The 15,189-nt window shown below is 35.9% G+C and overlaps 1 protein-coding gene across 2 annotated transcripts in view; it reads left to right on the plus strand.

Moving 5' to 3' along the window:
• Window positions 1–12,509, plus strand: part of MDFIC (MyoD family inhibitor domain containing) — a 51,540-nt gene extending 39,031 nt beyond the window's left edge. The window contains exons 5-6 of one of the 2 annotated variants that reach the window (XR_008430944.1): window positions 9,036–9,358; window positions 10,818–12,509. Coding sequence is in view for 1 of the 2 variants with exons in the window: in XM_053942773.1 (XP_053798748.1) it covers window positions 9,036–9,283 (248 nt within the window). In the remaining variant the exon portion in view is untranslated. Of the gene's footprint in view, window positions 1–9,035 lie in introns of both variants that reach the window. The other variant, XM_053942773.1, reaches the window with a different exon arrangement.
• The last annotated feature ends 2,680 nt before the right edge of the window (window positions 12,510–15,189 follow it).

Genomic DNA, 15,189 nt, shown 5'->3' on the forward strand with positions numbered 1-15,189 from the left:
AAAGAGACAAACTATATTTATTTTATACTGTGAGTAATAAATCACCTGAATTAACTCACCTGCTTAGTTTACTATAGCATCCTGAAAGTTTTAGTAGAAAGAAATAAGGTAAACTTGTACACTTTCAGATATTTCAATTCACTTTAATTTTGCTATTCCTTATGTAGTACCTTGGATTTTATACTCTAATTGCTAGCCTTGTTTGTTTTTTTAAACCTGAAAATACACACCCTGTATTTTTACTTCATCTGCCTGGTCTTCCTCCTTGAGTGTTTTGATATGCTGTCAGTCTGGAGACTAAGGGAATTAAGTGAAGGAAAGTGGCCAGAGAAAAGGAATAAATTATGTCCTCAGAAGGAAGAGAAGCAAAAATTCTATCTGTCTAGCTGAGTTTAAATTATAGGAAAGAGAAAATATTTTTCCTTTTTATCCTTTCCCAAAAGCTGCATTCTTTTTGATTCTTCTTAGAAGACAAGATGTGAATATTTCTAGAGCACCACACTTGGTTATAATGCAAAGTTTGTCCAGATCTGGTAATTTGCTCTAGAATATTGTATCTGTTGACAGAACAGAAAGCCTGGAAGGACTTGAAGCAGGATAGAATCATGAAACTTCATGGGCTTGCCCCTCATCCTGCACAGGAGCATATTCGGGCTCAAGCTTATTTGAAATATTTGAAATATTTGAAGCATGCTGCTTCATATACTGCAGATTTCAGTGTATATATACTAGAAAGATAAATGAAGTTCAGTATTACTTTATCCTGGCTAGCACATCTGCCTGTGGAGGTTGGTGCTGCTCCTGTTGGTCTCCAAAGTACTAGGCAGTCCTAACACAAGCTATGAAACCTCCCAGACTGCCACCTCTCAAATATTCACCCACCGCAATTAAGAACTCTTTTATTAATTGTTCCAACCGAAAACTCCACTTGTGCTGTGGGTCACATCTTGTAAACTTTTGGAGCTGAATTTGTGTAGGGAATGCTTAAAATGTAACAGATATTTTGGTAGCAGTAGTATAAAAGCTTTAAAAACTACTTTTTAAAATGAGTCTGTAGTCTATGTGGCCATGTCAGCATTCCAGAATATGCTGGTTAGAAACACTTCCCCATCCAGTGAGACTTAGGAGGTTGTGAGTGCACTCACCGGTTCTGCTTTTACTCCACATCTATTATTAATCCGTATTGTCCCTGAAGAAATCTTACTCAGCTCCATAACTTACACTACAAAAAACCAAAGGAATTATGAAATAGTTGGAGTGTCACTCCTCAAAAGCAGTTTTTAAACAATGTTTCAGTTCTAAAGATTTTTCAAAGGGACTAGATAGGTTTCAGTGAATATTGGGAATAAAAAAATTTTTAGCTCAAAGAAATTTTAATTATATTTTGAGTTATTGATGCCAGAGGTGTCACAGTGCTTCCAAAATTCTGGTTGGTAGGCCAGTAGCAAAGAGAATTTTAACTGTTTTGCACCCATTTGTTATGAGCAGCGGAGAAAAACACCTCGGAAACACGAAAAAGCAAGTGTAAATGAGTAAAAAGGAAGGCAATCTAGCTGCTGTATTCAGATGCAGAGCATCCAGAGCTCTGATGCAGATCCAGATGCAGACCTGTCCAGAGAAACTTAAAGAAGAGGGGAGGTCTAAAGAGACAGCAATGAGGCAGCAGAACAGTAGCTCTAGATGTCAGGAAATGAAGACAGATGAGTAACTGAAGACATACATATGTGTATCAGAGTGGTGGAAGGGAAGTAATAGTGACATGCAGAGTTGGAGGAGGAAAGGAAAGAAGTTGGGCAGGGGAAGGATGGAAGAGGAATCTAATTAAGGGAGTGGGGAACCAAGGTAGGTGCTTATTATTTTCTAAAAACCACACCAAGTTTTCCTACCAAGTCCTTATGAAGCTTGATGTTATATATTTTTTGAATCAAAGCAATCATTTATGAAAAGTTAAGGATGGAGAGAGGGAATACAGGTTTTAATTTGTTTTTGACATTAAGCTCTCGCTTCTGGTCAAGTTCTTGTGACCTCAGAAGTTACTGTGTTTGGCACGGAAATTCCCACAACTCCAGTGACTCGATAATTTGAGTTTAATGTGGTACTTCACTCAAAAGGCTTTGAGTATACACAATTGCTGTATTCATTTGGAAACAGTAGATTGTTAAACTATGCTGAATGGATCATGATCTTACCTCCTATATGGACAGTGAGATCTCCTCTATTCTTTCCTTTCCAGGCGCTCTAAATCAGAAAGGCACTAGAAGGTATCTTCTTTGCAATGGGGTTCTTTCAGAAGAGGTCTTTAGGAAGTGTGATAAGGCTAGAGGCAGCAGTGAGCTAGACAAGAAAAGCCTGCAGCATGGGGGTGAGACTCTGGGGAGGGACAGCCAGTGCAAACTTGCCACCACATTGAAGTTACCATTTCTGCTTTCCCAGAAGCAAAGCCTGAAGCAACCTTCCTCAACTTTCTAGATTCTGCTTCTTGTGCTGCTAAGCTTAGAGATGCGATGAACTATATTACTGAAAGAAAGTGTGGGTGGTTTTTTTTCAATCCAGTATTTAAAATTCAACATTTCAGGGTGCATTTGAACAAGACATCCCTCGCCCCTCCCCCTTCTTTTTAGTATAATGTAACTTCATCTGTTCTAGATTTTGAATCAAAGCATGGGGTTGGTGGACACTATTTAACTCATTTAACTCATGCCGCTGACCACATTAAATTACTAGAATATCCCAAGTGATACTGATGGCTTAACTAGCTTGCTAAGATGAAGCAAGTCCAACAAATAGCCTTTGTGTTAAGCCAGTGTCTTAAGAGCCACTAGGTACATATACATGGAAAGTAATGAGTAGTTGTCTTAGCATGCTAGCAGACTGCTATTTGAAGTAGGAGTGTTTTACTTCGGTTTATATAACTTTGTATAGGAAAAATGGTTTCCAGGAAGCTTTCCTTTAGTGTGCATGATTTGCAATAGGATTGTATTGAGTTTTTTCCTCTTGAGGGACACCAGAGCAGCAGTAAGTGTTCTTTTATATACTGTTCAGTCATTTGACTGGTATTATTTACTGAAATTCAGTAATTGTGTATCAATAGCCTAACATTGCAGAAGTATCTGTTGGCCATCTCTCAACCTGGCTTTTTTTTAAACATATATGCACTTCTGAAATCCATTCGGTAGCATTAAGTAGTATTTACACAGCTACTTGTTAGTATCCTGCAATCTCTCTACTTTAGCTGAAATTTTATTTCTTGTTTTTCAGAAATTGGTTCAAAGTGATTTGTGTCTGAGCATGAAGTGCTAAACAGGGTTTTTTGTTAGACAAGATTGTATCAGAATGTAGCTGTCAATCAGGCAGTGGGCAAATAACATTATCATATGGGCAAATGTGTGTTTTTTAAGAATGCATTTTGAAGAGTGATGTGTTTTAAGTATATTTTACATAGTTTTTTTGCACAGAAGTCTTGAAAGGTGCTTTACATGTTTTTTAACAGGACTGAGTGGAAAACAGGGCCTGTAACAGAAAAAAGGTGTTTCAACAGAATCTATTTTATAAAGACATAGTCTAGCTAGACCTAACTTGTCTCAGTATTTGCAGTGGTGAGCAGTGGCAATGAAGGCTTCATATTCTAAGGAAGTCTTAGGTATTGGAAATTAGCAGATTTCTTAGTATATCTCTATGTTTGAAATGGATCATTTTATTCCTGAGGTTATGTCTGTATTGAGGGCTTAGAATATAAGCTTTTATGAAAGTTTCCATATGTTCAGTGAGATTTGCCTGTTCAGACAACATTTTAATTTTCTTGTTTGATAGAGATAATAGTTTTTTATTTTAAATGGTGAAATATCACATATACTAGGCTTTGTAACCGTGTTTTCCCCTGTCTTAATAAATGTCACTCTTTCATCTAGAAGTAACCGTACTCCATACAACATGTCAGTTTGCTCTTTCTGCCTTTTCTTATTTTCCTTTGAGCATTTTCCTGGGTGCAGTGATTTTTCTCTAAAGATAGACAGCGGGTTGCAGAGGCTGCCTATGAGCCCCATGCAGGAGCCCCATTGGAGGAGCAGTGGGAGGTGTGACAGCACATGTGCCGCTGCTCAGGAATTTTGCTCCTCTCCTCTGCAGCCCTTCAGGAGCTGGGGTGGTTTCTGGCTGGTGCTGTGCCGCTCCAGCTGTGGGCTCTCAGCTGCTGGCGCTGTGTGTTCATCCCAGCCGCTGCCAGCCCGCGCTGCCAGACTGCGGGACGCCTGTAGCACCTGCTGGGGCTTCTGTTCAGGGCTCTGTGGGGGCCCTCTGCAGTAAACCCCTGCTGAAGACCTCAGCTGTCACTTTGATTGTGGGTTTGCCCTTTTTGATTCTCTCTGTGAGACAGCAGAGTGCCTGGAGATTTGTTTTGAGTGGTCTGAACTTGGTGAATATAGTTAGTAAGAAGCTGACCAAGGTCACCATCCTGTAAGTGAGCTTATTTACCACTGTAGACATGAAAAACTGTTATCATATGTGACCTGCCTGCTTGGTACGAAAGCTTTTTGAGTCAGTTCGTGACAGGTTAGTGTCAAACATTACAAAATCAGCACATAGCAGCCTGCACATGCATTTCTCTCTGCATTTTTCAGTTCACCTTCTGCATTTCCTATACAGTTTTGATGGTTGATAGTTCTCTTCTAATTGATGGTTGATAGTTCTCTCAAAATCTGTTTTTTAAGTAGAGCTGCACCTTTTCATAAAAATGAAAAGGATATGATACAAGGTAAATTGAAATAAAATGTATATTTCAGTATTTGAAAGAAATTGGATACCATGGTAATATCTGTATGCAGAAGTTTTAGAATTAAAAGGTGTGCACATGCAAATGTTTAAAGGCATGGACAAACATTAAAATAGTTTTATTTTGATATTGTTTCTTTTCCTTAAGTGAGTGTAGCTGTTATAACTGAGGTAAGTTAGAAATTGAGCCTTCTGGGTTTTTATTACTGTGTAAACAATTTCAAGGGATCTTAGGCCTATTTCTTGTCTGGATCTTGTCTATGCTAACATTGAAAACCCAGTTAAAGTAGATATTACGTGTACTGTATCCATTCTTTGGTTAAATCAGCGTATGGTTGGGTGTGTGTGTGTATGATATAAAGCAGCAAAAACTTGAACATGTTGGTTTGGTTCTATTTGCCTTGGCATTGTTTAACAGTTTTGATGAAGTTCCCTAACAAGTTCTGTGCCTTTTGGGGGTGTGCCAAAGGACTAAGGAAACACCTTCACTTATGTTGATTTCAAAAAATGTCAGATGGGATGATCCTTTTAACTTCAGATCTAACTTTCATCCCAGACAAAATGAAAGAATAATTGAAGATAAGCTTGAGTATCTGAAAGCTCACCTTTTTTCCCTAAACGTGAGTTGGTCTAATAAAATGTACTAGCACTGCCTACAGATCAAGACTGTTGTAATTTATGCCATTTAGCATAGCTTATGGGAACTTGGATCTAGTCAAGAAATGTGATAGTGTGTTTTGATGAAATCAGAAGCATTTGGTAAAATAACTAAGGTAGATGTACTGGTTTGGAATTTATTTTTTTTTTAAGTATGCCTCTAGACAGTGTTCACACCCCACATCCTCACTTTTATGTAGTGACAGTCTCTAGTGCAGCATTTCTCAATTAAAGAAAAGTGTAATATAAGAATTGAAAAACAATGGAAATTTGAGGCTGGTGTGGGTGTAGTGTGGAAGTCTAAGAAAAAGTTTATCTTTGTTAATGACTTGTCTGTGTGATGTGATGAAACTTAAATACTTCCACAGAGAGGGAAATTGCTTTAATGGAAACTTAAACCTCAGACTTACTATCAACAGTAGTGCATCATGAAGGTCAAGGCTAATGGAGTTCTGTCCATAATAAAGGTGTGACCCTAGTTCTTGATTATGTTAATATATCTAATTGGAAAAGAAGAATGAGACCCTCTAATTCTCAAACAAACAAAAAAGCTTAAAGAAATAGATAATTTTAAGCTGGCACCAGTGTCATAACTGGTATTACTGTATCATTTCCTTATTAGAAAAGACTAGAATATACTCAAAGTTTCCAGAAAACATATTATCAGTCATTAAAATCACGAAGTTTACAAATACATAAAATATGTTTAGTTCTAGTTGGATTAAAGTGATCCACTCCTCAGTCGCCTGAAAAAAAGAAATCAGATTTTGATGGGGTAAGATTAAAGAGTGGGAATTAAATATAGTCTTTATTCTTAATGTTAATCTTAACATCTAATTAATGTTAATCTAATGTTATTCTTTATTCTTAATAAGTTTTGAAATTTAGAATAATATGTAATTTTAAATAGTCTCCTTGGTCTTATAAGCAGGAAAATATTATGGAGTGTCTTGTGCACGCAACAAAATACATTGTGATGATCTCCAACATGGTAACGCAAAACCTGTGGTCATCTCTTTTGAAGTGAACTTTGTATAGCACCTTCATGGCTGTATTTACTGATCATAATGACAGTCGGTTTTAGCTGTATAATGTTTTCTGTGGAACTGACAGGTTGCTGTAGGAATGTAGATACTAGAGAAGGATGAGTTTTGTGTGGCATGGTACTTTGTTATTACTACAAAAATACAGTGTAACTGTATCTTTTTCCTATAATTGCATCTGTAGATCAGAAGCGAAGAAATAGGGGTCATACATGGAAGAAATTATTCTTCCACCCATTTTATCCAACTGTATTACAGCCCTTTAGAGTCATGATTCTGAATTCACCAAGTCAGGTAGAACTAGGTAACAGCATGCTTTGTCACGTGTTAAATAATTGCTACCTGGATGGCTATTAAAAGTCAATAACATGAAGAACATAAAAGCATGATTATTTGAGGTTTGTCCTTGAAATGTGGATCAAAGTTTATGTTCATTCTACAAATAAGTCATTGCAAGACTGAAGAGAGCACTAAAGGGTATCTCTACTTTCTGTTAATTGTTTGTGGAGGTTAAGTAAAATTGTTATATAAAGACTTTTTGAATCGGAGTATTAGGATTGACTTCTGAGGAGAAGGAAATAAACATAAAGAGGCGGTAAATAAATCCTTTTAGCTCCAGTTGTTGAAGAAGAGATGGAAAAGAGGACCCTCCGCAGAGTTTCTGTAATAATACTAATGGCCAAAATTTCATACTGTGTCTTGGACCATTTTTCATATCTTTTACTTTTGAAATACATTTATTTAAATCAATGTGGCCTCTTCTTGTAAGTCTTGATTAGGTAGGTTTTTTAGATTAGGAGAGAAAAGTTCTTTTGTGGGTCCAGAAAATGCTTCCTGAGTACAATCTCTGTTTTTTAACCTACGATCTCTATTCCTTCTTGCCCATCAATAGAAACATATAATGTCTTATTAGAAACTTAAAATAGACACTTATATTATAGTGTCTGAGAATGTGTATTCCTCTCCCTGCAATTTTACATATCCCTGCCTGAAGCAGGCAAGATTTTTTTGGATATCTCATTTACAATATGTATACACATGAAGTTCATTATGGTATACTAAAAAAAAATTTGTAGAACAGCATTTGTTGTTGTATTAGCTTCTTCAAACTATATTTTAAAGATGTGATATACTAAAACCCTAGTTCCTCAAATATGAAGGTTTCTTAGATAGAGCTCTTGGCTTCTTTATCTTTTTCCTTCATATTAAAAAAAAAAATCTGAAAGGAGATTTTACCTGAGCATATTTAACACCATCTCCATGACAACCAGCTAATTAATCGCTATCAGTCTGGCTTTGGTCCTCTTCAGTGAACTGATACTCTCCAGCTTTTTTTTCACATATCTTCTGTGTTTTCTATGAAGGTCATTTATTTAGTGACATTATGTCTTTGGGAATAAAAGCTTTTTAATACAAGAAACATTTTCCCAATCTTAAACTGTCTGTGGCTAAAGAGTTCAAAGTTTGCAGGCAGTAAAAAGAATGAAAGCTGAGGCTATGAATGGAAAGTATTTCTCCATTCTGAACACATCTTATATTTTTAAGTTTTCATTTTGTTTCTGAATGACTATTCACTGCCTCTTACAAATTGAATGTGTTTATATGTATGAATTTATACATAATATGTAAAATAGAGTAAGTATATCCCTCAATCCTGCAGTCTCCTTTTCACTGGTACATGTTTAGTTCCAATCCTTGTTTTTCTGTCATGTCTTATGGATGTATTATTTTTTGAAGTTATTTCATATGTTTACTCTTCGGGTGCCGTATTTTTTGCAGATAGTTTGTGGGACACCTTAATTATCTATATAGTTTAGTAGTACTTCTAAAAGCTGGATATTGATGTTCAGGTGTAGTTAAGAACTCTTGAAGATTGAAGCAGTACATTAAAAGAATGGCAATTCTTTAGTAGATTTGTGTAGAAAAGCAAGAGAAAAATTGTATTTTTACTGAATATTTTACATATTTTTAGAAGTAAGAAAAGCATTTAACGTGCTGTTAAGTTGGTTCTAATGCATGCAGAAAAACAATAAAGAAAGTAACAATGTTTAGGCAACTCCTTTATTTTTCTTCACATATATCGAGCAAGCAAAACCATTTCAGAAGGGCAAGATGAATTGGGAAGGGCTGGAAATAATTTAAGGTAGTTTCCCTCATTAGTTGCGTTTATTATTATTTTTTATCAGTTTTGTAAAAATGCATAACTGAAGATAATAGATATGGATATTTTACTTAATAAATGACTAAGGAGATTGATCTAAGCAGCTCAGAGCAGTTTAGTACTTGGGATTTGTATGAAGTGAAGTGGTGACAGGAAACTTGCATGGAGTTGGAGATGAGCTGAGCTGCAGAGTGACCATGAAGATAGGAAGCATTTTTTTTTTGTGGTAGATTATGTCTACTCTGAACCGTTTTAATTCAGCTACTTATTTGACATTGTGATGTATCTGGATTTAGAATAACATATTAATGATTTTTTCTTTTCTTCTTTGCCTTTTTCTTATTGTTTTGTTTGTTTGTTTTGTTTGTTCCTGACATGCTACTGAACTATTACATATTGTTGTGAAGATTGCTGTGTTCACTGTATCCTGGCTTGCTTGTTCTGTGAATTTCTCACCCTCTGCAACATTGTTCTGGGACAAGCATCCTGTGGCATCTGCACGTCGGAAGCCTGCTGCTGTTGCTGTGGGGACGAGATGGGGGATGACTGTAACTGCCCATGTGATATGGACTGTGGCATAATGGATGCATGTTGTGAATCTTCAGATTGCTTGGAGATCTGCATGGAATGCTGTGGGATCTGCTTCCCATCATGAAATATTTATCCCTTTCTTTTTTATTCTCTATAAAACTGGAGAGCTTTTCTTTAAATACGTTTGAAGAAAGACAAGGTAAGATTTTCACACTTGCACTGTTAATTCCCTTTATATAAATATTTTTTTTAAAAAAAGCAATCCTCAAATCTGTATTCTTAACACAGATTGTATAGTTTTGTATGTGAAACTAAAGCTACATTCCAGCTTCCTTTTGGCTTTGCAAATGGAAGAGTTTATTGAAAGTGCATTATAGGCCTGATGCTGTAGTCTTATGAAGGCAAAATTCCCATTTGAATCGAGTGATAGTTTTTGGTCAGAGAACAGACTGCAAGGCAAACCTTAAGTATTTGCCTTTACCTACTTTAATGTTTAAACACTCAAATGCCTCCATGCATAACATGTCTTTACAGGCATTCTGAAAATCAAGATAGCTCTATTTCTCTCTCTTTGGGTTGAAAGCAACTTTGCTCTATTGTTTTAAACTTAATTCAAAAGCCAGTATCAGAAATCTTCCCTTGGTTTTGCTACAGTGGTCATGTCGGCAATATGTCTTTTGTTTTGAATATGTCATTGATTAGAGAGCAATTCCTGGTATTTTCCATTGCTGAGATTATCTGACAATCTAAAGTCAAATACAAATTTTGCCCTAGGCTAGAAGAGTACCAGGATTTCTTTGTCATCAATCAAGACAGAATAGACACCTTATAATTTTAGTTCAGTACTATTATTACTTGAAATGCTTTGTCTTAGAAAGAGACTTTGGAAATCTGTGTAGACATGAAATATATCCTTAGAGTAACAAACTAATAGACTAAAGATACTTCAAAATTTTGCTATAAGAGGAAAATTGTTAGAAGTTAACTCAAGAATCTAAACCAGTACATGAAGTGGCCTGGTCAGTGTTTGTGGCTTTGGAACCAGTGTCACATAACTTAGTACTTATTTCTTTATGGTGTTAGAAAGATCTACAGAGGGTAGCAGAATTTAAACAGAGTATAAAAACAAATTTAAACTGATTTGATCAAGGAATTCTGTCATTAAATGCAAAAAGCAAGTGAAAAAGTGTTTATTCTCAGATACATTTTAAATGTTATTTTTAAATAACTATGAAAAAAATCATTAAAAAATATATGCTTTAAAAATATTTTATTGGTATTTAAAATACCAATAAAATACAGTTAGGATCTATTGGACCTAACTATATTCCCTATTACGCCATCAAGGATTTCCAAGAAATATCTCTCTTTTGTAATTGTAATTGTGGAACACATAAAGAGGTTTGTGGCATTCCCAGACTTAGAGAATCAGACTACCCATTTTCTTTGCCATCTGCTAATTTCTACCCTCAGTGTCTGTAGCTCACAAACTGTTTTGTGTAAGCCACCCACACATCTTGATCTCACATCCTTAAACTTTCCTGTTTACACTCCAGGTATTCCACTTGTAGAGCGTAGATTTGTAGATCTCCTAAATTCAGTCCTTGTTACAAGAGTCATCAATAGTCAATAACAATAAATGTCTCTTTCTACTATAGTGAATTCAGTTTGTGCAAATGTGACAAGCTAAAGATCACAGGAGTGTGAAGCTAAGTCAACAAATGGTCTGATATTAACCAACGTTTCTTCTTGTGAACACTGACTAGTAGTGCCTACTACTGCAAGTTATCACTGAAGCCGAATCCTTAACTGTGCTAAGGAGCTGGGAAGTGTTACCTTTTGCCTTAGCGTATGCAATATTGTGGTGTATTCTGGTGCAATGCAGATTCAACCTCAGAGGGTTTCCTTATCTGTTTTTTTGATAGTTGCTACAAGTATTCTTCTTATATTTGGGATGTTTTTTCCACATATTGGGCCAAATTCTGATCTGTATTGCGTAAGCTAAGTGCATTTCCGTTCATGTCAGAATTTATATTGGTTAAATTCCAGTTAGAGAGCACAAAAATATTATGGTAATAGGCAGGCTAATAAGGAATAATATAGTTAAATAGATAAATTCCCAGTGCTCAGAATCAGGCTCATGGGGCTCAATTATGACTCCTAAAAGGCTGAACCACATTGGGAAGGTGGAAGAGTGCCTTGGTTGAGTGGCATTGCCTGGAGGCATTTTGTCTTTGTAAGGCATAATGCCTCTGGGGAAATCGGGGGCATCACACTGGGACTCAATGCACCTTGGAAAAAGTCTAGACAGTACTTTGTCCATTGTAGGTCTGTGGTTGACACCGTGGTTGTGGGAACATGTTCTCTGGGGCTAGACAGCACCATGAACTGTCTTTCCTCATGTCCTTCTGGTCACAGAGAGGTGAATTATGGCCGTTTCTTGTCTGATTGTGCTTTTGGGACAGGGAAGAGGAGTCCCAGTCTCTTGTCCTGCCCCAATATCCATGCCCTGCTGGAACAGGTCCAGTTCTGTGCTTGGAAAATGCACATCTGTGTATCATGCTTTTACTGAATGCTAGATCTTACTAAAAATTACTTTTACCACAGGTTGATATGGTTTAAAAAAAATATAAAATACCAATCTAGGGAGTTATTTTCCTGTGTAAAAGTTATCTACAGAGTTTGTCCTGCACAAGACCTTGTTTCTACTTACTGGAACTTAGTGGATTTTTGATTTATTGAAATTATAAAACCAGTAATTACTAGAACTTTGTTCATGCATACGTGTATATGCTTTTTCTCAGACACATGGACGTACACACACAGATATGTCTTTTCCCACTTTATTTGTGAAATGCTAGGAAGTAAAAATAGTGTTATTAAATCTCATAATGATTAGAAGTATCAAAGTGTTACAGACAATTGGAAAAAAAAAGTGTATTTTGTTTGACATTTAAATGTAATCTGCTACTGTTTGTCATAGAGATATTAGCACTTTTGAAAAATGTATCTTTGAAGCAGAGAATATTAGTATGTAGTTTAAGGAATTCCTTTCTATATTTATATCCTTAAATTCTGTTTTGTAATTTTCACTCTATAATCAGTCTTGTAAGCACCTTGTATAATAAAAAAAAAGCAGAATCAGAAGTCAAATGTGAAAATAGAGTTTAAATAAAATGAAAACATTAGAACTTAATTTCTATTTTATAATAGTTCTTGTGAACGTGTACAGTGTTTTAGTTTATAGTTCTGCAAACTGGCCCATTTGAAAGACATGCTGTTTGTATTTTATATCAATTGGATGTGCTACTTATAAACACTATTTTGAAATAAAGATCTTTATTTTGAAACTTTTGGCTATCACCTTCTTCTAGTCTTGCCTTGTTACTCCTCTGAAGAATAATTTCATGTCTTTTTGTGTTTTTTCTTCTGCTTTAACCCTTCCTAAACGTGTTGGCCTTTGTGTGCCAGAGGGTGAACCGGTGTACAAGTTGTCTTACACGTGGAGCTCAGCCAACTCAGGCACTAGAAGCTGTGCTAGTATGACTCTCCAGCAGTAAAAGAGTTTGTCATTAAGAGGGAAAATTCATTCCTTGGTGAAATTAAAATAATCATTACATTTTATCAAAATAACAGTTATTTTAGTATGTCCACAGCAAGTCTTCATTTTACTAAAAACAAGCTGAACCAAGAGTGTAATCAGCTCTTATATTCATATGATTTTTTTTTCATGTTGGCTTAAGGTAAGTGTGAACATCCTTATACTACTTTAAAACTGCAGAAGCTGCATGTCTACAGTCTTTTGTGCTAATTTTCCCACATCTATACCTCCACAGAGGGTCAAAAAAAAATTGCTTCTCTGGGCGTTACAGAGGAAAGATAATAAAACTGGCAGAAATTGTGTTTGAGTGTGTATCATGAAGTCTTGCATAGAGACTGTGCACTAAAATAATTGTTTTAGTAAAAGAACTGATAAACACATAGAAAAATAGCATAATTGACACCTATTTTATTTGGTTTAGCCAGTATCCATAATACATAAGATTTCTAGAAAAAAATGGCTCCTGTAAAGAAGGATCGGGAACATTCAGGAGCTTTTGGATTGACTAATGGCTCTATTTCAGTTGTCGTTCTCATATTAAGAACTGTGTGTTGACTTAGATGAATCACTGATTTTATAATATTCTAAATGAGAAATTTTTCTGACTTCTTCACACACTTAGGTTTTTTTTTTCCACATTATCTTAATGGTTGCAGTATTTTATGTATATTCTTGGAGAGCAGTGCCAATTGTATTGATGTATCTCCATGTTAAAGCTTTTATTGTCTCCAGTCTTGTAACTTTCTAAAAGGTAACAGATCATAGAAGGAATGATGTATCTGAAATCTTACTCTTGGCACCAAAATTAAGTTAAACATTAGACAAATATCTCCCTAGTGTCTTGTCTTAGTCTTCGAGCGCCTACACCATGTACTGGAAAACCCCATATTGTGTTGATGGCAACAGTAGTAGCTCTAGAATCCTACAGACGTTAATCTTGTGTTTTCCCTTACTGTCCAAACCTTTTGTCAGCTCTTAGCACTTCCAAAGAGAACAGGGAGACCTTAACTCAATTTTAACAATGAAAGAAGTTCAAGAAAAATAATACACTGCATTCACTTCCAAGATGCACTTGTTGATTGTGCTCAGTGCACTTTAATGTGAAGTTGTTTGCTTGTACAAAGTTTAGCCTACTCTTAAACACTTGCTTATGCTGTTTACCAGTGATTTGGTGATAGTGTCATAGAAGGATGGGTTTTCTCTCCTTTAGAAATCTTTAATATGATGGGCTATTTCTACTACTAGTTGGAAAGAGAATGTTCTCTGAGTTACCATTCTGCTAAACAGGCAGATGTATAATTAGATTAGATGTTCTTAATGTCTTTATGGTTTTTAATCATAGGTTCATAGAATGGCTTGGGTAGGGAGGGGTCTTAAACATCATATGATTCCAACTCACTTGCCATGTGCAGGGACAACTTCAACTAGACCAGGTTGCTCAGAGCCCCATCCAACCAGGCTTTGAGCCCTTCCAGGACTGGGGCATCTACAGCTTCTCTGGGCAACCTGTTCTTGTGCCTCATCACCCTTACATTGGGAATTGCTTACCAATTTCTAATCTAAACATCCCCTCTTTCAGCTTAAAGCCCATTCTCCCTCATCTTATCACTACATGACCTTGTAAATAGTCTCTCTCCGTTTGCCTTTTAGGCTCCCTTCAGGTAGCTGGAAGGCTGCAGTTAGGCCACCCAAAAGCTCTTTTTTCCAGGTTGAACAATTCCAATTCTCCTATGAGTTCAGCACACTTCGTAAAACACTGCATACAATCCTGTTTTCTTATTTTATGTACGCATATTATAGCAATTGTTAGTACATTACCATTCAGTACTCACAAAAATGGAATGTAAGATGAAAGACTGTATAATACCTTTTATACATTTAATAGTACCTTACTGATTTTTATTCTGGTATGCGTATGCTATTTTAACTGACAAAGTACTCCACTATAATTGGGGCTCTTTATATCATCTCAGTAGGGTATGTAATTGGTGCCCAAGCACTACACAATTCCTCTTCAATCAGTGATGTAGGATTCAGAAATTTGTCTCATCTCCAAGTTGCACAAAGTGACCACACTGTGAATATGCTGTACTCCAATATATTTCATGTTACAGTCCTACTTTTTGAGGCATCAGATTTTTCTTAGCTTTTTTGCAAGGTAGTATGTTTGGTTTTGTTTTGCTTTTAAATTTTGGTTCAAAGAGAATTGAAAGTGTTTTCATTATGGAAGACTGGGACAATACCAAGATATGTGTTGCATTGTGAGTTGTTTCTTCATCTTTTCTATGTTCTCTGCTATATGCAATTTCTAGTCAAAGAGACTTGTAAAAGTGATGTCTTCAGAACTTTGGACTTAGCATCTAAATAACTGAAGCTCAATAGTGCTGAAATATTTGAAAATTAATTGATTTTGTCTTTCTTGCTCAAAT

Source organism: Vidua chalybeata, chromosome 5 (genome assembly GCF_026979565.1).
Source record: "Vidua chalybeata isolate OUT-0048 chromosome 5, bVidCha1 merged haplotype, whole genome shotgun sequence".
Classification (NCBI taxonomy): domain Eukaryota; kingdom Metazoa; phylum Chordata; class Aves; order Passeriformes; family Viduidae; genus Vidua; species Vidua chalybeata.